The following is a 27,690-nucleotide window of genomic DNA, read 5'->3' on the forward strand; positions in this document are numbered from 1 at the left end:
GTGAGAACAATACTCCAGTACAATATTATTCCCTTTCCCAATACCATGCCTCCCCCCCCCCCGTTCCTATGGCAGCCAATAGTAAGCAAGCGTAGCAAAGCAGCCGTAAGCAAGTAACTAAAACAGAACTGACATCCGGCCCTCCTTCAGAAAGAGATATCATCCCTGGAGAAAAAGAGAGAGGAAAAACAATACAAAATAACAATATAGCATATATATCTATTATAAAATCAAGGCTTATCAGGATAACTGGTGTAGAACGTCCGCAAAAGTCTGGGAACTCTAACATGAAATTTGTCAACCCATTCAGTCTGGGAAGGGGAAAAATGTTTCCAGGAGACCAAATACTGAATGCGACCCCTATGTTATCTGGAGTCCAAGATTTCTTTAACTTCAAAATGTTGCTCTCCCTCAATAAGAAGAGGGACCGGTGATGAAGGTTGAGGCGGACAAAAGGAAGAAGTATGCTCTGATTTCAACAGGTTCACATGAAACACAGGATAAATTCTGCTAAGGTTTTTCGGCAGGTCCAGCTTCACCAATACCGGATTTATGATTTTTACAATGGGGAACAAACCTACGTACTTCGGCCCCAACTTCTTCGACTTTTGGGTGGTTTGCTGAAACCTAGTGGACAAAAACACTCTATCCCCAACTTGGTACTCTTTCGGTTTAACCCTTCTCTTATCCGCTTGTCGTTTGTGAGCCTGATGTGCCGCATCTAACACTTTGCGGATCATGGGCCAAAACTGCCGAAGTTGATCACCCCATTCAGACAAGGACAAAATTTGCAGTTTCTCCTGAGGCAATTCAGCAATTGGCACAAAGTACTGACCAAACACAACTTTAAAAGGGGTCATGCTGGTACTGCTGTGTACCGAATTATTGTACGCCACCTCTGCGTGTGGTAACAGTTCAGCCCAATTATCCTGTTGATAATTGCTGAAACATCGGAGGTACTGCTCCAAAACCGAGTTAATCCGTTCACAAGCTCCGTTAGTCTGAGGATGGTGGGTGGAGTTTAGCCCCTGGGCAGAGCCATAAAGTTCTCCCCTCCCCCCCCGGGATGTATTTCAGGGTAAAATTGAACCAGTTAAAGTGTTGTGCCCAACGCACCTGTTTAGGTGACGTTTATGGGGATTTTCAAGGCTTCTAAATTTTTATGGTCAGTTCATATTTCAAAAGGGTGTTTCGCCCCCTCCAGGAAATGTCGCCATGTCATCAAAGCCCATCTAACAGTAAAAGCTTCCTTCTCCCATATGGCCCATCTCCTTTCTGTCACTGTAAGCTTATGTGAGGTGTAAGCACACGGTTGCAATTTGCTATCAGTGTTTCTTTGAAGTCATACTGCCCCCACCACCACGTCACTGGCATCAGCCTGTACCACAAATGGCACATCCATATCAGGGTGTTTCAAAACTGGCTTTGTTGCAAAGAGTCGCTTTAATTTCTCGAAAGCAGCTTGATACTCCAGTCCAGTTCAAAGGCTTCCCTGGCCTAGGTTTTGGTTCTCCTTTAGATTTTAGAAGATTTGTAATGGGTAGAGCGATGTTAGCGAACAAGGGAATAAATTGACAATAAAAATTTGCAAATCCCAGAAAACTTTGCAATTGCTTGCGGGTGCGAGGGGGCGCCCTATCAGTAACGGCCTGGACTTTTGCCGGGTCCATCTCGATGCCTTTGTGGGACGTAAAAATGTTTACCCAGTACCCTCCCCCCAATTCTCCAACCCAGTGTCCAATCTGCAACTCCCTAAGGTGTCATGTGGGGTGCATCTTCAAACAGCCTCATCAAGTTGGTATGTGAGATGGTTGGCATTGACCAAGCCCACACATCAGCCACCAGCATGCGCAGAAGATGGTGAGAACAATACTCCTCCAATACAATATTATTCCCTTCCCCAATACCATGCCTCCGCCCCCGTTCCTATCGCAGCCAATAGTAAGCAAGCGTAGCAAAGCAGCCCTAAGCAAGTAACCAAAACAGAGGCTGACAGGAACTGAATAAAGTGCCAAGACCATTTTTCACAGTTCTAACTTTAGCAGCATCCCCATGGTCACATGATCAAAATTCAAATGTGATCACCTTTTCCTGGAGATTTCCAGGAAAGCCAGATTCACTTAACAATCAGGTTACTAACTTAACAACTACAGTGATTCATTCAACTACTGTGGCAAGAAATGTTGTAAAATGGAGTAAAATGGGTGTCTCACTTAACAACAATTTTGGGCTCAATTGTGGTCATAAATCGAGGACTACCTGTATACAGAGTAGAATGGGTTGGGTTAGTCTACTCTTCAGTAATGGACAAAGAATCAATTTCAGGATGTTTCTAAATGCAACACAGATGTAACTCTGTTCTAGAGCTGGGACCATTTTCACCTGGAATTAAGACAGTATCAATGGCAAGGCATAAAAATGCATAATGGGCAGGCTCTATTATGATACTATACCTGTAAGGACTGTAACAGCCACTAAGTAGAACTGATAAGGAAAAGATTAATAAAGCGAATCCATGAACATCAATTAGCAGGCAGAAGACATGATCAAAATTTCTTAATTTCACAACATATGGATAAATTAACCATCAATTCAACTGGAAAGCTGTTAGTATCCATAGACAAAGCTAAATCCAAAAAATGCTAGAGAATTCCTGGAAGCTTGGCACTCAGGCAAATCAGTCACTAACAGAGTTTAACACCAGGATTAATATCAGACAAATAATCAAGCAATATGGTATACCCCAATCAAGGAATTAACAACTCAGACAAACAATCAAGCAGTAAACAATAGTCTAATCAAGGAACTACTAGGGAGAAAACAATACACCTACCAAGTCTGTCAGAGCAACTGCAGGTAGTCCTTGAAATATGACTGTAATGGATTCTGCCCATTATGATCACATGATAGTCAAGGTTACTAATAAGCTATCAAATCATAATTGGAAACAAATAAAAACAATATAAATTGAAAGATACAAGCAACGTGGTTATAGTCATAAGTGTGGAGAGATAGATACTAGGAAGGAAGAGAAGAATAGTAATACATTCTTAGTAAATTATTGACAGTGTTGTGGGAATTAGTTGTTAAGCAGAGCGCATTTGGGAAAAACTGTTTAGTAACTTTGACTATCATTAAGTGTTGTATCTTTTTATTCTTGATGGGTGTATTTTATTCTCTTATGTACACTGAGCATATGCACCAAAGACAAATTCCTTGTATGTCCAATCACACTTGGCCAATAAAGAATTATATTCTATATTGTGACAGTCATTAGGTGAAACCACCTCAATTAACAACCCCATTCCTTGCTCTCCCTGATGCAAACTTTAAATGAATGGGAGAGGTTTTCAACAGAGCACAGGGTGCTTCAGGGGGAAGCCCTCAGAGGCCTACACAGGCACAGGTTTGCTTGCCTCAAGCCTCCCAAGGCTATTTCCACCCCCTGAGGCAACCTGTGTCACACTTCTTACAGGGTTACCTGTGATACTTCAGCTTCCTTCCAACCCAGCAATCAAGGGTAGATTACTATATACAACGTTTGCAAACTTCAGCCTGGAAGGAGAGATCAGGGCAGATGGAGTTTGCAAACTCTGGCATAGAAAGGGAGATCCCACTCAATGACTTGCAGGACTCAAGCCTGCTGCAGAGCCCAGCAATACCAAATTTACCTTTTTGTGTTTGCAGTTTCTGAGGCACCTGGCCCTGTAAGGTCAGTTCCTTACAGAGCCAGTCTCATGGCAAACTCCTATTTTGGAACAGGTTGTATTCTTTTAACAGAAAGGTTTTTTTAAGGAGCCTCCATATTTTTAGCTCCATAAACTGTAGAAATAAACAGAACCTTTGTAAAAAATGGAACCATCTTTAAAAAATGGAGGCTCCTTGGGTAAAAAGGCTCTATAGCAGGGTGTCAAACTGGCAGCTCATTGGCCGGATGCAACATGTGCAGGGCATGCCCACCTTAGCTCCACGAAGGGGGAAAATGTCATGAAATGTCACGTGATGGCAACATGATGCTACGAGTTTAACACCTGTGCTCTATAGTATCAGGAATAGAATCTGTTGCAAAATAGGAGGAATTGGACATGAGATTAAGAAACTGATCCGGCAGGGCTAGGTGTTTCACTCAGAATATGAAGAAATAAATCATTAAGTTAGTTATTGCTGAATCCAGGAACATGCTTGAGTCCTGCAAGGCCTTGGGTGGAATCTCCCCTTCTATGCCAGAGTTTACAAATTCTGTTTGTTCTGATCTTCCCTTGATTGCTAGATAGGAAGGAAGTTGGAGGCTTGCAAGCTCCAACAGATTCACAGCACTATACATGCCTGATCTCCACTGGGTAGATGAGCGGCTATAGAGATCCAGCCGGGAGTGGATGAACACTGCAACATCCCTGCAGTCTGTCTTAAGAGTGATTAACTGTGGGGATGGTGCAGCCATCATAACTTTGAAACCAGATTGCAACTTTGGGAAAGTCTGTTGTAATTTTGAATGGTTGCTAAGTGGCCTGTCATAAGTCAAAGACTACCTGTATTGTGTGTAAACAGAGAGCAAATCCCACCATCTCCCTTCTAGTACTAAAAATGTTATCTTCTCAGTAAACAACTAATTAGAAAAGGCCTCAAAGATTCCACAGAGAAAAAGAGAGAGGTAGAATAGAGATTAAAGGGGGGGAAGCAAATAAATGCTTATAAAATACAAATGAGTTGGTCTCTTAGAAGCTGTAACTCAAGGTCGGCAACATTAAACACTCAAAGAGTCGCAAAGGTTCTAACTGAAAGCCCTCCATTCAATTCCGGAGCCAACTGGAAGCCCCAAAAAAGAATCTCCTCCTAGCACGACATCCTTTTTCCTCTACCTATCCTAACCGAAAGCCCTATCAATTGTGGAGCTGACCAGAAAACCCGCCCCTTGCCATAGAGTTTCCCCCTGGCGCGTCCTGTTCCCTTCCCCCAAACCGAAAGCTCTTCTCAAAATTGTGATGCTGTCTGGCAATAGGGAGCCGCAGCAGAGGGATGACAGAGCCACATGCAGCTCCAGAGCTGCAGGTTGCTGACCCGTGCTCTAACTATTCAGTCTCTAAACAGAACTAGTCAGGAAAAATCAAAAACATAACTGGCTCCTCAAAATGGAAGAGCCAACTTGAGGTGAAGAATGCCTCTATGTCATTTAGAACTGTTACATTTTGAATCATACTCCAAATTCTCAAGAAGTAATAAATCAAGGAAGTTTTTTTTAATTACCTTCACTTAAAGTTTTGTTTCGCTGTTTTGGTCCTTTTGTTGCATGCTGCTTCGATAATCTTGCAGAATTTTCATTCTGAAAAAATTACATAAAAGTAAGTACTGTATGTATGCACGCGCACACACAGTATTCATGTATTTTAGATTTTTTTCCATTTTCAGAGGGCAAAAAAACAATGTGGTCATTCCAGCATAGGAAAATAAGAGATATATTTTGCTTTACCAACTGAGGATTGTTTTCTTTAATTGACAAATGAACAAGCATAATAATTTGGTTTCATTTGTTTAATCAAGTTCTCTTTTTCCAGTTTTATGAAGTGTGGAGAACAGATCACATTTTAAATCAAATTTATGCAGAAATACTGCAAATTCAACAGGGTTCACAAACTGTTAAACATCACTTCTCAGGTCTTTTGTTCTCTTTCATGCATGTTGCTTTAATCTCTTGCTTTTGCAAAAGCCACAATTTACAGGTTTGTATTCAATAGATAAACACTACGTGTAGAAAAAGGAGAGCAGGTTCCTACATAATAAACTTCTAATTTTATATTACAGGGATTTCTCATTTAGCAACTGCATTGTTTAGCAACTATTTGCAGTTATATTGGCAATGAAAAAGTAACTTCATAACCAATCTTTGCATTTTTAGTATTTTTAACATATATGCAGGGGTGAAATCCTCACGGTTGGGCCCGGTTCACCTGAACCGATAGTGACGATAGGCCATGGTTCTCTGAACTGGGGGTAGAAATCCCTGCCCTCGCCCAGCTGCCCGCTTGCCTACTTGCCCACTCGCTCCCTTACCGCTTCTGGCTGCTTGGTGGTTCACTTCCGGCCGCTTAGCGCTTCACTTCCACCCCACCCATCCTCTATATAAGGTATCTTTGCAATGCAGCCTAGCTACTCGGTTCGCCGACCCCTGCTCGATCAGAAGCCTCGATCAGGAAAACCTCTTTTTCTTCCTTTTGCAGTAGCAGCCTTTACCAGCAAGGATGAAAAGGCAACAAACTTTGGTTGGTTTCTTGGCCAAGAAACCAAAACTGTAATAACAACCATCAGAATTGACCTTGGATGATCCAAAACCATCCAAAGCACCACAAGCACCACCACTTCCACCACTTTAACTTGGACTCGGAGAAAGCAGCAAGCCAAGTATTGAGTCACCCAAGCCCGAAATTGAATTCATTCTCCCTGACTGTTGGACATTGCAGCAATACAGCAACTTCCAAAAAAAGTAACCAGGATTGGATGTGTCAAACAAGAAACTAGGTTGCAAGTACTGTGCAAAACATGACTTGCAATAAGAGTGGTATTCATGTGTCCAAAGAATGGAAGCATTTCAAGATTGAGCCAGCTGGGAAAAATAAGGAAATGCAGCAGGCGTCTCTACGGAAAATGAGAGAACACTTCACATCGAAATTGCACACCATTTGTAGACACAACGTCAAACATGGGGAGCAGGATGCTATAATAAAAGCAATGGAGAAGATACCTGGAAAGCATTTAGACACCACTTCTAAAATGTTCAAAACTGTTTACAGCCTGGCAAAAGCATGTAGACCAATTTCAAGCATAGAAGAATTGATAGAGTTGCAAGCTGAAAATCGAGTAGATCTGGGAATAGGACTGCATTTAAGGCCAACAGTTGTGAAAATAGTTGAGTGCATTGCTAGCGACATTAAAACTGAGATGTTTTCCAGCATCATTGCACAGAACCTGAAAATATGTTTGATCCTTGACAAAACCTCAACGGTATCCTGCAAACCAGTTTTGATAGTTTTTGTGAAAGTTGAGGACTCAGAGAACCCACCAACAATTTTTGTCAAGCTTGTTGAAATAAAAAAATTAATAGCGTTTTGCTCTGATGGTGCCAGTGTTATGCTTGGGAGAAAATCTGGAGTGAGCACCATGATAACAAAAGAGTTTTCAAACATCATCATATGGCAGTACTTGAACCATCGCCTCCAACCTGTGTTAGATGACGCCATAAAGGAAATAAAGCAAGTAAATCATTTTAAAATATTTATTGATAAGATATGCTCTATTTTTCAGCAATCCAATAAGAACCGAATTGAACTTGATGAAATATCTGAAGAACTTGACATTTGCATCGTAAAGATTGGTAGAGTTTTTGGGCCAAGATGGACTACCTATAGTTTAAGGGCAATCTGTATGGTGTGTTTATCCAGTACTAGATCAGTATTTTCATGCGAATGCAAAATACTCAAGTACGGTTGCCCGCCTGGAAAATAAATATTTTTAAAAATATTTGGCGTTGATGATTGACATTCTGGAAGAAATCTCACTTTTTTCAACTGCACTTCAAGCAAGCAATATGGACATCATAAAGGCTGAGAAACTGGTGAGAAGATCAATGAAAGCATTTGAACTGCTTGTAAAAGGAAAGGGTCCATATGAAAGAAAAGTTGACAAACTAATTATTTCAGAAATCTTCAAAAACATAGACTTTGTGGAAAATCATCGATTTGTTGGACTTCATTGGGAAAGACTTTTAGGAAGCATCATAACAAATTTGCAGAAAAGACTAATGGACTGTGAACATTTTAAAACAGGTAGCCAATTGCAAGACACCATTAATAAATTACAATTTCTACATTTTTGATGCCAGAGTACTGGGATTTTTCAGAAGTAGTACTTCCATGGACAGCAGCGGAGGAACAACTGCGCACATTTGATGACATTTTCAATTGCAACATTAACATCAATGACTACAGAGATTTTGTGGAGAATGTGTTAAAAGATTCATAGAACTACGCAATTCCTGACAGTGTTAAAAAAGCAAAAGATATTGTCAGAACAATTGCTGTCAGTTTTGCAGAAGCTTTTAAGATTTCTTGAAAATGAACTTCATATGTTCAGAGAGCAGGTCACCTTACTGTTTCTAACCAACCTCATGACAATCAATATTGCTGGCCTACCTCTTCCAAAATGGGACCCTATTCCTACAGTGAGAAAGTGGCTACCATCGCTCAACTGATGATCCCAGAATCAAGATCAAGAAAAGTGGAAGTGAGGAGAGTGCCAATGAGAAATCAATGTGGAAACATCTTAAAGTGAAAGATGACTAACACTTTTATATAAGTATTTCTGTACCTCTTTTATTGTTTTGTGTACTTCTTTTATTCTTATTTAAGTATTAAATGGTTCAATTTGTATATCATGGTATATCTTCTTTTTGTAGGTCACTATTATCATTGGTGCATTGAAGACAACATTTTTATTGCTCTTATGTAACTATTCGTACATAAGTATTCTTCATTATTGTTATTTAAGTATTAAATGCACTAAATAATTGGAATATTTTCTTTTTTGTTGGTCATAAGGGCAAACATGTTACGTTGATTTGGCCATGACCACCAAGCCACATCCACCAAGCCATGCCCACAGAACCGGTAGGGAAAATTTTTAGATTTCACCACTGCATACATGTTTCAAACTATAAGCCACACATGCTTATTGTCACTTGTCTGTAGAAGGTAACAGCTTAATATACCAGTAACATGTAAAATGAATATTTTCTGTTACTTACTTCTTTATCAAATTCAGCTTGATCTTTATTTATAGACTTTTCTGCTAGTTTTTTAGCAATAATCTCTTCAGATCCTGTGGTCTAAGAAGAGAGAATAAATGTCTAGAATCATTAACAGATTATACAAGTAGTCCTCAATTCATGATGGCAATTGGGATTGGAACTTCTGTTAAGCAATGCAGTCATAAAATGCAAAGCACAAAGCACAGCAAGGATTGGGGAAGGGCACATAGGGATCTGAGGGGGTGAATAAGGGAGCCATGGCAAGGCTCAGGAAGGGTATGTGGAGGAACACGAAGTAGCCAATGTAGCTTCAGTACAGAAGGGCAGGAAAAGATGCACAGGAGGGGGAGACTTGCCTCAGTGACTTGCAATCTTCCCTGTCAACTTCTTCACTTACTTTCCTGGGAAGCTGGCAGGAAAGTTTGCATGTGGCAATCAAAAGATCATGGGGTGCTGCAAGTGGTTTGCAACTGCAAGCCAGTTGCCAAGCTCTCAGATTGTGGTCTGATATCCAAGGGGGTGCTGGATGGCCAGAACTCCAAGAACTATGGTCATAACCACCATTCTTTTAGCACCATTGTAATTTTTAACAGTTGCTGAACTGATAATTGTAAATTGAGGACTACCTAAATTACCTTTTTATAGTTTTCTGTGACAATCGTCAGCAATAAGAGCCAATGTGGTGTAGTGGTTAGAGTGGAATATTGCAGGCTACCTCAGCTGACTGCTAACTGCAGTTTGGCAGTTCAAATGTCATCGGTTCGAGCACTTCCGGTTCCTGCTGGCGACGGACGTGTTGTTCGCCGCTCGTCTCCCCAGTTGGCTCCGTAAGGAGCACAGGGGGCTTTGGAGGGGTCCCCTGCCGAAGGGCGGCTTGCTGAAGCCCCCCGGGAATCAGCAGCAGCCGGCGGGGGTGCTTTTCAGCTTCGCCTAGGAGTCGGGGAGCGGAGGGGGGGCGTGGGACAGCTTTGGGCTGTCTGCCCTTTCACCGAATGGCGCCGGAGGAAGGAGCTTATCTGGAGAAGTGCGGCTGGATCCTGGTGGTGGGGGATTCATCCTGATCTCTTCGATCATTATTAAAGGAAAAGCAGCAGACTCCTGTAAATTCGTGTTCAATTTACTTGAATGAAGATTAGAGGGGGGTGTTTCTTCTCTCTATCCCCCTTGGATTAAGCGGCATTTGAACTATCCCTCTCTATACTGGAGAGAACAAAGGCTGACTCGTCACTTGAACCAACGAAGTGAGAAAGATTGTTATCACAATTACTAGAGATGACTGCTGAGCTGTTTTCCTTTAAAAAGCTTTATAGAGATCTCTGTTTCTTCTCCCTGTGAAAAGAGGAGCCAAGATGGCATCCGCCCTTCTTTGTTTTTGCATTTATAAATGAAGTCTGCCTTTTGAAACTACCTTCAAGAAAAAAAATTCCCTTTGGATCTGTTTTATTACTCTCTCTGAGGGAGACCGGGACCTCCCCTGCTACGTGGTCTTCCTGAACTTTGACTATCTAATCTTCTTTTTTCTGGTTTGCCTCGGTGCCTTGGAACTGTGAAGGAGAGTTAACTTTCGCTTTCGGACTTACTTGCCTCTCGGGATCGGCACAGCTGTGCAATCCTCGGACGCCATCTTCTTTGAAAAAAACTTATACACATCTCTGAATTTTAGACAAATGGGGCCTAAGAAACCACCAACAGGCAAGTCATTTTTGGCCCCCTCATCTGCCACCTCCAGTCCAAGCATGCAGCAAACGAAAATTACTTCATTGTTACAGCAAGAAGGGACTGGAGAGGGCCCAAAAGAACTATCTGTTTCTCAAATGTTTCAAGAACTTATGAGGGGTCAAAATGAGTTGAAAAAAGAAATGACAGAGCTTAAAGAGGACTCAGAGACGTTAAACATCATATTGCAGAAAATAAACAGAGAATTGTGGTGTTGGAGGAGGGAGTGGCTGGGCTGGGGGAAGAGGTTAAAGCAATCTGGAAGGGAAATGTAGACCTGGAAAACTTTTTGGCAAAAATAGAATTTGAAAGAATGTCCTTTTTTCTCAGATTCCAGAACCTACCAGAGACAGAAAATGAAGACCTTAAGGATATTATGAGTACAATTTTAGCAGAATATATCAAGAGAGACAAAAAACAGTTGTGGTGGGACATGGACCTGGTTTATAGGATAAATTCAGCATATGCTAGAAGCCATAATGTTCCAAGGGAGCTACATGTTAAATTCCTAAGGAGGACCACAAGGGATGAGGTGCTTGGGGCCCAAAGGGAGAGACCACTGAAATATAAAGATGAAGAAATTACCATTCTTAAACAGATTCCGAAAAAGATAAGAGAGAGAAGGAGGAAGTATTCCTCCTTATCAAAGAAATTATACAATAAAGGAGTTTGGTTTAGATGGTTATTGCCAGAGGGAATGTTGATCTTCTGGGAGGGAAATAGGATTAGAATTAATACAGAGCAGGAGGCTGAAGCCTTCATTAAAAAGCATTTCTCCCTCCTAGAGGATGAACACAGCGAAGGTAGTGAAAAGGATAGCAAGGTACAAGTCAAGAAGGAAGGGGGAGGGCGATGGCTCCCTCTGGGGACAGGGAGGAAGGAGCAATATCAAAAAGGCTCAGGTCACAAAAATAAAAGTATTTGAAATAATAGTAATTGCTGATATTCTAGAAAGTGACAAAGGAAAAATGATTGAACACATGGTTGACAATATAGAATAAGACTCTGTTTTCTGCTTATCTTTTATCTTTTGTTTTTAAAATTGTAAAAACTGTGAGATTTGGATGGATTTCTATCACTAGTGTGGGAGCTGCCAAAATTTTCTATGTATCCCCTTACCTTTTCCCATAAATGTTTAAAAATCAATAAAATTCTTTAAAACATCAACAACAAATGTCACCGGTTCAAGGTTGATTCAACCTTCCATCCTTCCAAGGTTGGTAAAATGAGGACCCAGATTGTTGGGGGCAATATGCTGGCATTGTAAACCGCTTAGAGAGGGCTGTAAGAGCACTATGAAGCGGTATATAAATCTTAAGTGCTATTGCTAAGTGCTAATAAGCAGTACTACATGTATAAAATTCTGCTCTCAAAGTCTGAATCAACAAACCCCATTATTAATGAACCCAATGGATTTCAGATTCATATAAGTTAGTCCACGGATTAATTTAACACAATTCTTAGTCCCAGAAAGTTAACTGATACACAGTATCACTGTTACACAGTGACTATATTTCATATCAAAGCCGAAATGATTATATAGCAATCTGAACTAATTTCTTCAAAGTTGTCACATTAATTTATTACAAATCAATACAGGTAGTCCTCAACTTACAACTATAATTGAGCCTCAAATTTACATTGCTAAGTGAGAAATTTGTTAAGTGAGTTTTGCCCCATTTACAACTTTTCTCACCAGATTTGTTAAGTGAACCACTGCAGTTCTTAAATTAGTAACACGTGAATCTGGCTTCCCCAATGACTCTGCTTGTCAAAAAGTTGCAAAAAGGGATCACATGACCCTGAGACACTGCAACCATCATAAATACGAGTTAGTTGTCAAGCATCTGAATGTAAATCCCGTGAACATGGGGATGCTGCAACAATCATAAATGTGAAAAATGGTTATGTCACTTTTTTCAGTGCTGTTGTAACTTCAAACGGTCACTAAATGAACTGTTGTAAATTGAGAACTATCTGTAATGTAAGACCATACTCAATTATCTCACATTACTAGAATAAGAGCTAACCAAATAAACCTGGAACAATTAAGAAATCTCCCAGTGAAATACTGGCTAACTTGATTGCATCGTTCTCTTAGAGTTAAGTACATTCAGAGCTTTCATTATTTATTTGATGTACTATATGTCATAATATTTCTATGTTTAAAAAGTAATATACTAGTTATTCCAAAAGACTTTTATGATATTTACTATTTACATGACATAAACAATGAAAGTTCTGAATGTATTTAGAACTTTTCATCATAATAGAATGATCGAATCATGTATTTTATAAGAACAAATGTTTAAAAAGATACTATAGCTAGCCTACAACTGTTTTGTCTTTCAAAAGAATTGCCTTAGAATTTGTTAAAACTAATATTTAGAAATGCATCTGTATCCATTTGACTGCAGTTCATACTTTAAATAACTCGGTGGTAAGTTAAATTTTTGAGTAAATTATTTACTTAATTTTTACACCTATTTGCCCATTTCACCTAGTGACTCTAAAATATTATTTTTACATCAATTTGCTCAACATGTCTGCTAACTCCAATTATCATTAACAATTAGTTACACATTACCTTTTTGTCCATTTTGTCTTTTCTTTCTTCTCGTGTTGTTTCTATATCTTTACCCCTTTCCCTCCTTTTGTCTTTTTCTTTGCACCTGTCTCGGACTTTCTCATAGTCTTTATCCCTGTCTCTAGGTTTATCTTTTTCTCGTAATCGCTCTTTTTCTCTCCCTCCCTCATATTGTTTCCTTTCCTTGTCTCTTTCTTTATCACATTCTTTTTCTCCTTCCACTTCTCCTTTTTCTTTGTCTCTAATTTTCTCTGGCTCTCTTCCTGATTTGGGTAATTTATTTTTGATTCTCTCTTTTTCATGTTTTTCACTTTCATTAACAGTTTTATCAAAATTATTGGGATTATTTTCATAATCTTTATATTTTTCATTTTCTCTTTGCTTGCTTTCTTCCTCTTTCAATTCTTCTTTGACTTTTTGGTCCTGAATTGTGCTTTTGTCTTTTATTTCAGAATCACTTCTTCCCTAAATAATAAAATACAAAAAAATGAAATTACATACAAAATATTTGAGCAATTCAAAATGTGAGTTGTCACCCTTAAAACCCTTTATGGCTTAGGATAGATTTTGGGGTTCACTAGAGGTAGTTCTTGACAATAATTTCTGTTAATAAGTGATCTGATTATAAAATGTGGTATCACATGACTGTATTGTTTCGTGACAGCAATCCAAATATTCTTGGTTGCTAGTGTAATCTCAGGACTGCATGGGTTATTAATTGGGAAGAGGCAGGAGTCTCAGATAAGCAGGCCAGTGGGTGAAAGCTGCAAGTAAGAGTGGTGGAAGGGTACCTACCATAGGGAGATGTTACACAAAATGAACAGCTTGTTGTGTGCTGCAACCAGGCAGTATGGAATATGGACAGGTAGTTGAGGTGGGTGCTATGAAACACAGGTGGGTGAATGGGTACCATAGGCAGGCATTAGATTGCAGGCAGGTGTGCAGATAGGTGCATAGGTACTGCAGGTGGGTGTCATGAGCAGGAGCTATGGAATGTGAACAGATGAGCAAATGCCATGGGTGCAAGAGCAGGTGAAAAAGTGATGCGAGTTTTTGTGAGATTTTGGCTGTGAGAAGCCAAGCAGGGAAGGTTGCAAATGGCAATCATAAGACTGCAGGACACAGCAACATTGCCATTACAAATTGGTTGCCAAGTGCCTGAATTATGATTATATGATTGTAGGGATACTACAACAGCTGTAACTTTGCAGGCTAGTCTTAAATCCCCCTCATAACTTTGAATGGTTGCTGAACCAAGTGGTCATAACCTGAAGATTGCTTTGATTTATAGGTAGTCCTTGATTTATCATTCTTTCAGTGTCCATTCAAAATTACAATAGTGCTGAATGAAGGGACTTATGACCTGTATCCCAAATTATGGCTGCAATGCCCTCAACATCCCATGAACAAAATTTTGGCACTTGGCAATTCACCCACCTTTACGATTGACACAGAGATGTTACAGCGGCCCCCACCCATCTTCCCCTATCCCCTGCTTGGGCCTATCTTCCACGTGGCTGGATCCCCCCAGTCTTTGGGCTTGCCTCTCCCACATGCCTCACTTCACTTACCTTTTCTAAAGATTACCTTTGGGTAGAACTGGCCAATCTTTGGCCTTTCTATACAGAGGACCAATTGTGCTATCCCAGAAGTGGCTACAATTCTCTCAATCCAAGATTTCCCTAATAGTTTATTGACTTCTTCTCTTTCTGAAAGGCAATCTTTGGAAAAGTTAAATGGACTGAGAAGTAATGTGGGGGAAAGAAAACTAAGGTTGTGGCATCCAACAGTGCAGGAAACAGAACATGGGGTTCCTCAGAGGATGGAGAAGGCCCTGGGAGGCTCAAGGTAGGCCATACGTGAGCTAGAAAGGCCTCCCAGGGCTTCCCTCACCCCAAGGGATCCCAGGCTCTGCTTAATGATAATCAGGAGAGCAGGGATTGTGGTTGCTCAATGAGATGATTACATCAGTGTTTCGCTTAAGGACCACCACAAAATCATAATTCTGGGGTCGACTATTGTTGTAAATCAAGGACCATTTTATATTTCTTATGTATTTTGTTTTAACCTGAGTTTACCCAGTTATCACTTAGCTTCTTTTATGACTGAATCAGCACAGAAACCCAGTAAATAAAGAAACAAAACAATTTCTCTTGTTTTTTTATTCAACATATAGACTCCTATATGTTTATTTTTTTAAATACAACAGATTATTCAGATTACCTCTTTATGATATCTACATTCTTCTGTTTTAGATTCTGTGTTTTGAGATTTAGATGAAGATAGTGTCTTTTCTTTAATAGCTTTTTCTTCAGCAAGTACTTTCTGAACAGCTTCATCACTGGAAAGCTACATAAAAGAAATGCACATTAAACTAATAGAATACATGCAACTCCCTGCACTGGAACACAAACAAGCACCCTCGTTCTCTGACCTCCCTGCACACACCAACAAGTCTCTTTTCCCAGCCTACTTGCTTTCATATTCACACACCCTATGCTCTCCTTCCTCAGTCGCTCTGCACACATATGCACAACTGCACTCTCTTTTTCTGTGTTCCTTGTGCTCACATATATACCTGCACCACATGCCCTCTTTCCCTGGCTGCCCTGCACCTGCACATATCTCACATCCTCTTTCCCCAATTTCCCATTGCTCATTTGCACACAGACATGTATCTCACATTATCTTTCCTCAGCGTCCCTATGCTCCCACACTCCACACTCTTTCCCTGCATTCACCTTTTCCTGACCTTTCTGAGTTTGCACCATATTGCAGCACCTCCTCCCCAACTCATGTGTGGTCTTTACTGGACCTTCCAGGAATCCCCTCCATCCTGTGGCACTTCCACATTCTTTACCTGAGATCCTTTCGCTTTCAAACCTGCACATCTGGAATTACAACAACTAGGGCTGCCTGGACTGCCATTGCTATAACATGACATCATGCTTTATAATCACATCATTAGTGATAGCAATTCTAGTCCCAACTGCAGTTACAACTCAAGGTATACAAAATCTTGAAAACTGTTAAAGTACCAGATGACCAAATATTCCCCCCCTTTTCAAAATAAAAAGGAAAAAATGTAGATAAAGAAAACTTTATCTAAACACCTTGGCGGAATGATTTTATCTCTTTAATTGATTGTATCAATGCTGTAGACATAATATATCCTGATTTCAGCTAGGCATTTGATAAGGTACCGATGAGGCAAGGTAATTAGCAGCCTATGGGCTGGATAGCTTGAAAAATTATATCCAATTTTCATTGGAGAATTCTTTTAAACAGGGTATTGCAGTTACCAATCCTAGTTCCTCCAATTAATGTTTTTCTTAATACTTGGGATAAATACATGAAGGGAATGTTTATCTGTTGTGTAGATAATAGAAAATTCAGCAGATAGTTAATACCTAGAAGGAGAAAAAGATGAAACCAATTCCACAGGAGAAACAGGCTAAAATTCCACACTAACAAAACATTTCCTTGTTAAATCAAAAACATCAATACAGGGTTTGGGATGGGAGAGGAATATATACATTCTTAATAATATTTATGGAAAAGATTTTGGAATAATCATTGGTTACAAATTATGTATGAACCAAAAGAGAGATATTGCTGCAAAAGGGGATTTGCAATTTATTTGTATCAACAGAAACAAATCATGAGAAATAATTGTTCCTTTTATTTGGTTTTGCTCAGATCTCATTTCAAATACTGTGTCTGAGTACTGGAGCTGAAGAAACTAGACATGTTTAGAATAAAGAAAAAAAGACAGCAAGTTTTAAATATTTGCAAAAATATAAAAATATAAAATAGAATATTACATAGAAGGAATGGATAGCATCACCACCAGATCTGTAGTCCTTAGTGGTACTACATTTACATGGAGGTAAGTAAGCAGTGGACCACAAGGTTATGTCTTAGGCCCAGTACTCTTCAATATCTTCATAAATGACAGATGAGGGAATAGAAGGGGAATTTATCAAATGTGTAGATGATACATAATCTGATAAACTGGCAGGAATAGCCAACAACCTAGATTCGAGATGGCGAACCTATGGCATGTGTGCCACAGGTGGCACGTGGAGCCATCTCTACGGGCATGTGAGCCGTCACCACAGCTCAGCTCCACTGTGCATGCATGAGCGCCTCCTGCCAGCCAGCTGTTTTCCAGGACTCTGCCACGCATGCATGGGGAGCGGGGCATGCAGGAGGGACACGTGTGCATGTGTGGGGGGGAATGTGGATTTTTGGTCCCAGGACACTACAGGAACACCTGCTAGGCCCAAAATGGGCCACAGGGGTGATGGTCTCAAGTGTACATTGCATTATGAGTGTGGGCACACATATTCATGCTGATGTGCGCGCACATGCTCTTTCGGCATGCAGCGACAAAAAGGTTAGCCATCACTGACCTAGATGATAAGCTCAAGTTCCAGATGGATCTCAACAGACTTGAACACTGGGACCTATCTAGCAAAATAAAATTTAATGTAGAGAAAAGTACAGTCTTATACTTAGACAAGAAAAATCAAGAGTACATGTACAGATTAGACAAAGCCTGGCTTAATACAGTAACTGTGAGAGGAGGATCTTGCAGTCCTAGTGGATAATCAATTAAATATCACCCAGCAGTATATGGTTAGGGTTAGGGTTTGTTGTTTTATCTTCTGGTGCTTTGGTAAATAGGTTGACCACTTTTTCTTTGTGGCAGACCTCCAAATATTGGAACACTGCAGAGGTGGGGCCGAAGTCGCGATGACACAATGTGGGATCTCAATGCTCCAAGATTGCAGTCGACACTTTTGCCACTGGGGGGTCCAAACAGATCCAAACTGTCCCGAAGAGACAGTGAACAGGAAGAATACGTCTTGCGGATCTCGGGGATATCGCAAAATCCCCAAAAGAAGCAAGATAAATTTCTTCAAGCTGGTGACAAAAAATCCAGCCAAGGCTGATGAAGTCGGGGCGGCCCCAAAATGGAAGGAATTGAAAGTGAAAGTGTTTCCAGCTGGTGAGGAATTCTTATTGGTTTAAAAGAGAGACTGCCTATAAAAACTTAAAAAATGATTTAAATTGAAGAATAGAAGAATCAAGCGGCGAAATTAAACCTGTAACGGTTCTGGACAATGGATAGTCTATTTTTTTATATGCTATCTTCATGGATGGAATCTTTACAAGCTTTTAAAACGGACGGATCAAGTCTTCTTTTTCCACCTTTTTTTTCTGTAACTCTCTGTGATTTATAGACCAAAGCTTTCCTCTTTCATCGCTGTGAGTATTTTTTTAAAAATTCATTTAAAGATTGGATCTTTTTTTCTAATTTGAAATACAAAATAGATATTAAAAAAAGAAATATCTTAAAAGCGCTACGTGCGGGGAGGTTTTGTTGATTGGAGCTTTGTGTATTCAAGCGGAACCTTTCCCTTTCTTCATGGTTTGTTTTGACGGCTCGTTACAGAGCAATAGAGGTAAGCCAAATGTCCCTTTGAAGCATGTTTTCAACCAGAGAAGAGGGGGAAAAACAGCTTTTGTGAATCCATGTTTTAACTTTAAAAAATCTTCCAAGCGAGAGCGCTTTTGTTTAAGATGGCAGAATGTCAAGAAAATACAGAGATTGTAAGCTTGCAGACAATATTTTCAGAATTACTAAAACTAACAAATACATAGGAGAGAATTGAACAAAAGCTGGAATATTTGGAACAGCTAACAGAAAAATGTGATGAAAAATTTGATGATGTTCACCAAATGCAAAATGAGGGGATTAAAATCCAAAGAATTGAAGTGAAAAAGGAATATAAAGCAATTAAACTTGCTGATATCCATGACAATTGGTTTGTTTTTGAAAATGCAAAGAATGGAATATTGAAAGAGGACATAAATGGAGAGCAAATCTATTTCAAAGGGCAAGATATAGAAGAAGAAGAAAATAGTAAAGAATTTATGGACTATGAAACTTTATCAGCAAAAATACGGATAACACTACTGACAATTAAAGACAAGCAGAATAAAGAAACAGAAAGAGGGCATCAGGATTATATGAGAGATCTTACAAGCAAGGAGTTGCTAGGAGTAGTCCATACAAAGCTGATTAAGAAGAAGCTCAGAAGATCGATACCACAAATGGCAGAGGACATAAGATTGTTTTGTTATTGGAAAGATACAGGTTGATAGATGGAAGAGTATAATTTAAAATTACTAGCTAAACCTAGTGAAATTTAGCGATAATAGGTATAGTTAAATAAAAAATTGATAATGATAATACTGTATATAATGTATAGTGTTATGATAAGCAATAATTGGATATGAATATTGAATGATACCTGTGAACGGAAGGCTAGAAATCTTTTTGGATTATATATAAAGGTCAATAATAATAATAATAATAATGATGATGATGATGATGATGATGATGAAACTAAATTAGACACAGTTAAGTTTTGTTCATTAACGGAAAAATGTTATGGTATAGGATATAGCCAAATAAAGAAAGGATAATGATAATAATCTATATATACGTATGGGTATAATATAAGGAAACTGGATGTAAATTGTAAGCAGTGATTTGGAAAGGAGGATTAGAAAACTGTGTTATTAAATATTATGGACGTTTAGCTAGCATAGGATATAAGGATTTAATGTTAATGGATGATTTTATAAATAAGTAAATGAAATGCCAGTATGTGGTTATGTACTAAATTTTGCTATATCTTATGATGAAGGACGTTTAAACAATTATAGTCAAATAAAAATGGAGGTATGATGATGGTAATATGTATAAACATTTAAGATAACAGAGGGGTTTTTTGGAAAAAAAATATTGGAACACTGCTGTATTTCCCCCAAAATAAGACAGGGTCTTATTTTCTTTTGACCCACATAATAAGGGCTTGGCCTTATTACTGGGTAGGGGCGCTTATTGTTTTCTGGCAGGTGGCAGGTGGGGTGGATGAGAAATGAGACATGCGTGGTGGCAGAAAATGCTTGGGCACCAGTGGTGTGAAGTCCCCAGGCAGGCCAGGATAGGGGAGGGCCACAGGTGGGTCTCCAAGGCGGCTGCCCTGTGCATGCCTGTGCCCCCACTCCACAAATCAAAATGGGGTCTCTTGGGCAGGTCACGTAGGAGGGCGCTTTGAAGTGCTGCAATTGCTGGTTGGGCAGCTGCTGGAACACGTTGAAAAGAGGCTCTACCAGGCTGTAGGAATGCTGCTGCTGGGGTTGGTAGGGGTGATGCTGCAGGCCCCAGTTCTCCAGCTTATGGTTGGGATACTCGAACTGGCAGTGCTGCGGCTGCAAAATCGGCCCGCCACTGTCCTGCAGATTGGCATTGGCAGTGCTTCCCTCTGGAGGACAGGAATTCTGCCTGTCCATGAGAGCTGGGGGTGGTGGCTGGCCTCCCGAATAACTGAGGAGGTGCCCGACATGCAGGCGGGAGGCACTGGGTTTAGGCCTGAAGCCACCGCCAAGGTGAGAGACCGGTGGTTGAACCTGGAAGTGCACACCCGGGCCAGGCGGTGGACTGCTGAAGAATCCCTGGATCAGCTGAGGCTGGCCCAACTCCGGAGGACTGCCGCAGGGGGCATGGAAACTGCAATAGCCTTCTCTTCACAAGGTCAGGTTCATGGCCAACAGGGTCATTTTAGTAGTTTGGGGGGGTTACTTTGGGGGCAGGTTTATTTTAGCTCATGTCCTGAAAAGTCCGATTGGGCTTAGTATCAGGACATGTACTATTTTCAGGGAAACATGGTATCATATCACCCCTAATTCTTCTTTTCACTAATTAGCCGTAGGCATTTCCTGCAACCATTCTTTATTTGTATTAGCCTTCAAGCCTTTTGCCTATTATCTGGGGTGTTGGTTATTCCTGCCAGCTTAGTGTTGTCTGCAAATTTAATGAGTTCTTCTTCTATTCCCTTATCTAAATCATTTATGAAGATATTTGAAGAATACTGTGCTTAAAATGGAATCTTGGGTACCCCACTGCTTATGATCCTCTATGCAGATGGAGTTCCATTCAGGAATACATGTTGAGTGCAATTTGTCAGCCAGTTACAAAGTGATGGTACTGTCTATCCCAGATTTTTTTTTTTTTGGCTTATCCAGAAGTAGATTGTGGTGTACTTTATCAGATGCTTAATTGAAATCCAAGTATACTATGTCACAGCATTTTGCTGGTCCACTAATTTAGTCTCTTTGTCAAAGAATGAAATAAGATTTGTTTGGCATGATCTATTTTTGACAAACCCATGTTGATTTCTCATTATAATTTTGCTTGCTTTTAGATGTTCACAGTTCTGTTGCTTGATTATCTTTTTTCAGGATCTTCTAAGGTATTAATGTCAGGCTGATTCAGACCAATCAGCCTGACATAATTTCCTGGATCTGTTCACACACACACACACACTTTTTTGAAGATGGGAACTACACCAGCTCTTTCCAGTCCTCTGCTAGTTCCCCCATGTTCCAGGATGTACTGGGGCATGCGGGAGAGGGCATCAGCTACAAAGTTCCTCCTCCCTTGAATGTACTTTAGTACGAAGTCTAAATGGTTGAAGTATTGAGCCCATCGGACTTGTTTGAGTCATAATTTTCACAGGGTCCTGAGAGCCTCCAGATTTTTGTGGTCAGTCCAGACTTCAAACGGTTTTGGCTCCCTTCCAACAGGTGTCGCCAGATTAGCACTGCCCATCTCACCATGAAAGCCTCCTTTTCCCATGCTGCCGATTGTCTCTCTGTGTCTGTGAGCTTGTGGAAGGTGTAGGTGCAGGGTTGTAAGTTTCCTTGATTGTTTATTTGGAGTAGCACTGCTCCCACTGACATGTCGCTGGCATCTGCTTGGATAACAAAGGGTTGCTTGGGGTCAGGATGCTTCAGCATCAGTTCTTTTTCAAACATTTCCTTTAGTATTTCAAGTGCCTTTTGGCAGATTAGGTCCCACTGTAGAGGTTGTCCCGGGTGAGGTTTTGTTCCTGGGCTCCGTCTTTAAGAGGACTGTCATGGGTTTGGCAATCTTCACAAAGGAAGGGATGAATTGCCTATAGAAGTTTGCGAACCCTAGAAAGCTTTGTAGCTGACTGTGGGTGCAAGGGGGTTGCCAGCGTAAGACGGCTTGTATTTTGGCTGGGTCCATCTCTATTCCCTCATTTGACACTCGGTAGCCTAGGTAATCTAGTCGCTCATGGGGGAATTCACATTTTGATAGCTTGACGTATAGGTTGGCTGCCATAGGTTTTTCCAGTACTGGACGGACCAGGGGTATGTGGTCGCCCATCATCTCAGTGTAGATGAGGATGTCACCCAGGTAGACGAGGACCCCCTTGTAGAAGTGCTCATGCAGCACCTCGTTTACTACCTGCATGAACACTGCTGGGGCTCCCTGTAGTCCGAAAGACATCACTTTGATTTGGAAGCACCCTAGGTGGCAGTTGAACATTGTTTTCCACTCAACTCCTTCCCTGATCCGTATTCAGTAGTATGCCTCTCTCAAGGTCTAATTTGATGAAGACTTTTCCCTTGGCCAAGTGAGATAGCATATCTTTCATGAGGGGGAGAGGGTTTAGGTTGTGTATGCACACAGCATTTATCCCTCGAAAGTCCACACACAGTCTCATAGTTCCGTCTTTTTTCTCTTTGAAGATGACTGGTGCTGCAACCCGTGGCTTAGCTGGCTCAATGAACTCTCGTGCTAGGTTTTCGCCTATGTATTTCCACATTTCTTGCATTTCCTGGGGCGTCATGGCGTACAGCTTGGGTTTGGATAGTTTGGCCCTGGGGGTGATTTCGATGGCACAATCTGCCTCACAGTGGGGAAGCAGAATGCTGCATTCTGTCTCATTGAATACTTCTGCAAGGTCTTGATATTCCCCTGGGATATGTTCGGTCTCTGGGGTTTCATCAGATATGGCTCCCAGATGTTCTAGTGTGCTTTTTGGGGAAGTTCCCTGCTTGGGTGGTGTTTCTGCTTGCTGGCGGAAAAGGGGTTGGGGCCCCTTTTCTATTCTAAGCCTGTGTGTACCCCCTTGCCACCAGATAGTTGGTCCCCACTTGTCTAGCCAGGAGAGTCCCAGTATGACTGCATCTGTCATTTTGGGGGCTATTATGAATCGAATTACTTCCCAGTGATCCTCTAGCTCTAGTCTCACTGGTTCTGTCAGGTGGGTGGCATAGGCTCTCCCCATTAGAGACCTATCGACCTGTTTGAACCGGATTGGGTGGGCCAGTCTTTTTATTCTGATCCCCCGTTTCAGGACTGTGGTCAGGTTGATCAGGCATCTAGTGCAGCCTGAGTCTATTAGGGCTTGAAAATCTGCCTGGCTTCCTGTTTTTGGGGATGTGAGGCGTATTGGAAAAAGGAAAGGGCATTGGGTTGTTTTCGGCCTCGTCATCACTCTCATAGGATTCTGGCGACTGGTCGTTGTTGCCTGGGGTTCCCCGTCCTTCATCTGGGTGGGGAGGGACCTCTGCAGCCTGGAGGACTTTCCAGGAAGCATGGGTGGCCCATTTGTGGCCCCATTTCAGTTGTATCCTGGGTGGTGGCTCTGGCCTTGCAACGGGGTTGGGGTAATGCACACGGATGCCATGTGGCCCACCCCCTGCATCTATAGCACTCAGTGGACTTCGAGGGGGCTGGTTTCGGGGCCCGCTGTGTTGCTGTGAGTCCCCGTCGGCCGGGCGATTTCAGGTAGAGTTGACCTCTCTCTTTCGTGTCTGATGGTTTTCTCATGTCATTAGTGTGCAATCTGCCCTCAACTTTTATTGCTACTCAGAACCACTCAGAGAGTTGGTTTGGGATGTCGCAGTAAGCAGTTACCTGGGCAAACTGCTTGTCCAGGCTTGTTCTGAAAAAATGCACTAACAGACGCTCTGGTAAAGGGGGTAGCCTTCCAATGACTCTCCTAAATTCGCGGATGTGCTTTTTGATGGAGCGGCCCCTCTGTTTTAGGTCGCTGAACTCATCTTCCGCATACAAGTCCTCCTCCACCTCCTCAAATCTGGCCTCTAGCAATCGTAGGAAGTCATCCACGCCTTGCAGTTGGGGGGTTCTAGCCATTCCCTTGCTTCTCTCTCTAGTCTCTCTACGATAGTATTCACTATGGCTCTGGGGGATGAATAGAGGTGTCCATAGCATTCTAGGTGGATCTCAGCTGAGTCAAGGACTAGAGCTAACTGGTCTGAGTCCTCATCAAACTTTCCCCTCAACTGGGGCAGTTCGTTGAGCACTGTTCCCTCCTCCTGTCAGCCTCTGTATGCTTGTGCTTGATATGTCTGGCCATATTCCTCAGCTCTAGTTCAGAGGTAGAGAGGGGGTTATCTGCCCCGGGTAGCCTGCCTGCTACGTGGGAGAAGTACTGGTTTCAGCCTCCTTCTGATGGGTGGAGAAGGGGGGCTGCGTTCCCGTCTGCTTCTCGGTACCTCAAAAGGATCCACTGCTCCTCCCGTCTCTTTTGGCCTGCATAATGGCCTCCCTTCACAGAGGGTGGCCCAGTCAAATTCCTCCCTCCGTTGCTCTATGGAACTCCACAGGGGCTCCATCGAGGGCCTGGCTTGATTCCAGTCCAGCATCCCCTCCATTCTTCCCACCTCACTCAGGGCTTTTCCCTTTTTCTGGGCATTGGGGCATTAGGGTGGGGTGGGGCTCAGCTTTAGCTGTTGTAGGGGTTGAATACTCATCTCTTGCTTTGCCCATCTTAGCTTTGATGTCTGAGGTCAGGCTGCAATCAGGCTCTCTTCAGATAGGTGGCCTTTTGCCATGGTCTTCTGAGTTCCCGCCAGGCACCATCAATATTTAAAAACAGTCTTGACTGTCTGTCAGATTTCCTAAAAATGCCCTAATTAGTTCATAATTATAGAGTCAAGTTTTCAATACAAAACCAGTGATTTATTAGGAGCTTCATTAGGTAAGATCTGCTCGCAGTCAAGCCTGTGCTTTGTTTGATTTACTTCTGAGCTTTAACCCTGTTCCATCGCTCCTCTCAGTCTGTGTCATAAATCACATTACCCCTCCTAAACCGGCTGCAGTAATCTGAGATCCGACTCCAGCCGACAGTATGCGTGGATGCACTCCCCCTCATTCTGTTCCAATGACAACACTGAGAGTTGACAATTTGATTTCTTATATTTTTATCCTATTTTGTACATACATAGAAACACATACTAGTTTTGATTATAATACTTTTACATGTATATTATATCACATCACTTCATTAGTATAGGTATCAAAGCTTCTAAAATAAACTCGCTCACGCCATTATAACCATGTCTTTTTGTACTGGATCCCATCTTAAGCCATACTCCTACACTAAACATTAATATGCCATCTGTTTTCCTAGTCCCATTTAAGTAATTTAAAAAATTAATGTAATTTACTGGTAAGAATTAGAAAATAGGGGGAAGCAAAACAGGGTTTTTCTCTTTCACTAAATTTTGGACAACATGAACAATAATAGAATTGGTTTTGTGTAGTTGTTAAAAGGCACCAAGCTAGGATTCAGGAGACCATGAATTCTAGTCCTGTCTTAAGACGCAAAGCTAGGTGGGTGACTTGAAGCCTGTCACTTTTTCTTCCTCAGAAGAAGACAATGGCAAACCAATTTTCAAAAATGCTGCCAAAAAGATTTGTCCAGGCATTTGCTTGGAATCAATACTGACTCAAAGGCAGGCAGGCAGGCGGGTGAGTGGGTGGAAGGGAGAAAGAATCTCCTCAAATCCCTTAGTTGTCATATATACCTTCAAATTCACAATGAAGGAGAAGCAGATTTAGTTAATAGCTTGTCACATTATAAGATATCTAATGTTTCATGTGACTAACCCAATTTTACCACCTTTGTGGTGATTTTTATATGAACACCATGGTCATTAAGCAAACCTATTGTTCACTATGCTGCTGAAAACTAATGGTGTTGAAACTAAAAGTAACTTGTGCAACTCCTTAAAAGGGAGGGGACACAGGGGTAAAGTTCAGACGCCATTAACTGGATTTCAGTTTCGGCTCCACATGCCAACATGTTGATCCTAATAAATGAATTGGTTTTTTTTAACTTTGTCTCGAAGCTCGTAAATTAATTAGATTATCCCTTGGGAACTTCACAGAGAGCCGAAACTGACTTTTAAAAATCTATCAAGATTTCTGGGTTTCTAGAATCCCAGGCCCTCCGAGCACTCTCCCAATATTTGAGCTGCTTGGGGGAGTCACGCATTGCATTATGGGTGCGCACACCTGCACACGACCCTCCTGAGCTCCCCCCACTTATGGCACGCGAGCCAAAAAAGCTTCGCCATCGCTGCCCTATGAGTTTTAGATTGCTGGGGACAGAAATGTTCTGTATCAATTAATTCTCTGTCCCCGCTGTTCAGTTTAAATGTTTATCTAGGAAATCAGTGAATTTAATGCCAAGTAACTCAGTCCCATTCTTGGATGGGTCCAAACCATCTCTGTTGTACAAATCCGATGGAAGTGAGATAACCCCAGGATGGGATTGAGTCTCCTGCAGCGCACAGAAAAGGACCCTTCAGGTAAGCCAATGGTCATTTTCCTGTCTGCTGCTTGGAGAGTCCAAGCAAGGGACATACCCAAGCAAAATATGTCCAAGGGCGGGAACAAAAAAGAGTAACAACCCAACCCTAATGTGCCTCAGAAACAACAGCCTGCAACACTCTCCTGGCAAAGGCAGCGTCTGCGGATGCAAATCTGTCCAATTTGTAGTGTCTGACAAATAATGATGGGGACACCCAAGTCGCCGCTTTGCAGATCCCCTCAACCGATGCCTGAGTGGCCCAGGCTGCTGTTGGGGCCGCACTACATGTGGAGTGTGCAGTCACTCGAGAAGGAACAAGTCTTCCCTGCTATTCATAGGCAAGGGAGATGCAAGCCTTGATCCATCTCCCAATGGTAGATGAGGTGACCTTTCGATCCAATGAGGTCGGTCGAAAAGCGATGAACAAGGCCTCCGACTGGCGAAGGGGTCGGAGCATTTGATATACCTCTTGACTGCCCTCCGAACATCGAGGGTGTGCCAACGACGCTCACTTGGGTGATTCAGGCGTGTACAAACTCTGGAAGAACAACTCCCTGGGCACGGTGAAAATACGAATTAACCTTCAGTACAAATGATGGATCGAGACGAAGAATAACCCTGTCTAAGTGGATGGTACACAAATCATCTCGGACAGATAGGGCAGCAATTTCCGATATCCTGAGGGCTGAGATAATGGCAACAAGGAAGACAGTTTTAAGAGTCAGGTGTCGTAAGGATGCATGACATAGTGGCTCAAAAGGGGGGGGCAAGTAAGTGCCCTGAGAAGAGTGGCAAGAAGGAAGGAAGGATAATGATGGATGACCTGGGAACTCAGGTTGGATGCTCCACGCAGGAAGCTGCGTACTGCCGGGTGCCGGCTGAGCGGTGGATTGTTGCCTTGTGAGAGCACGGTGGGCAAAGCTGCTACTTGGCGTCGTAAGGTGTTAGCGGCTAGCCTTCTATCAAGGTCCTCCTGGAGAAACTCAAGAGTTTGAGGGAGTGAAGCGGCTGTTGGTTGAAGACAACGCTTTGTGCACCAGCTAGCAAAGGTGGCCCAGGTGGCATCATAGATCCGT

General features: G+C 41.7%; 1 protein-coding gene across 1 annotated transcript in view; it reads right to left on the bottom strand.

Annotated features, from left to right (window-relative positions):
* Window positions 1-27,690, bottom strand: part of TRAF3IP1 (TRAF3 interacting protein 1) — a 93,889-nt gene that overhangs the window by 48,379 nt on the left and 17,820 nt on the right. Inside the window, exons 4-7 of the mRNA XM_081945685.1 lie at window positions 15,324-15,449; window positions 13,101-13,565; window positions 8,795-8,875; window positions 5,245-5,320 (exon numbers count right to left, since the gene is read on the bottom strand). Coding sequence (XP_081801811.1) covers window positions 5,245-5,320; window positions 8,795-8,875; window positions 13,101-13,565; window positions 15,324-15,449 — 748 coding nt within the window. The remainder of the gene's footprint in view (window positions 1-5,244; window positions 5,321-8,794; window positions 8,876-13,100; window positions 13,566-15,323; window positions 15,450-27,690) is intronic.

The sequence above is a fragment of the Natrix helvetica genome (genome assembly GCF_964273705.1).
Source record: "Natrix helvetica genome assembly, chromosome: 2".
Lineage (NCBI taxonomy): Eukaryota > Metazoa > Chordata > Lepidosauria > Squamata > Natricidae > Natrix > Natrix helvetica.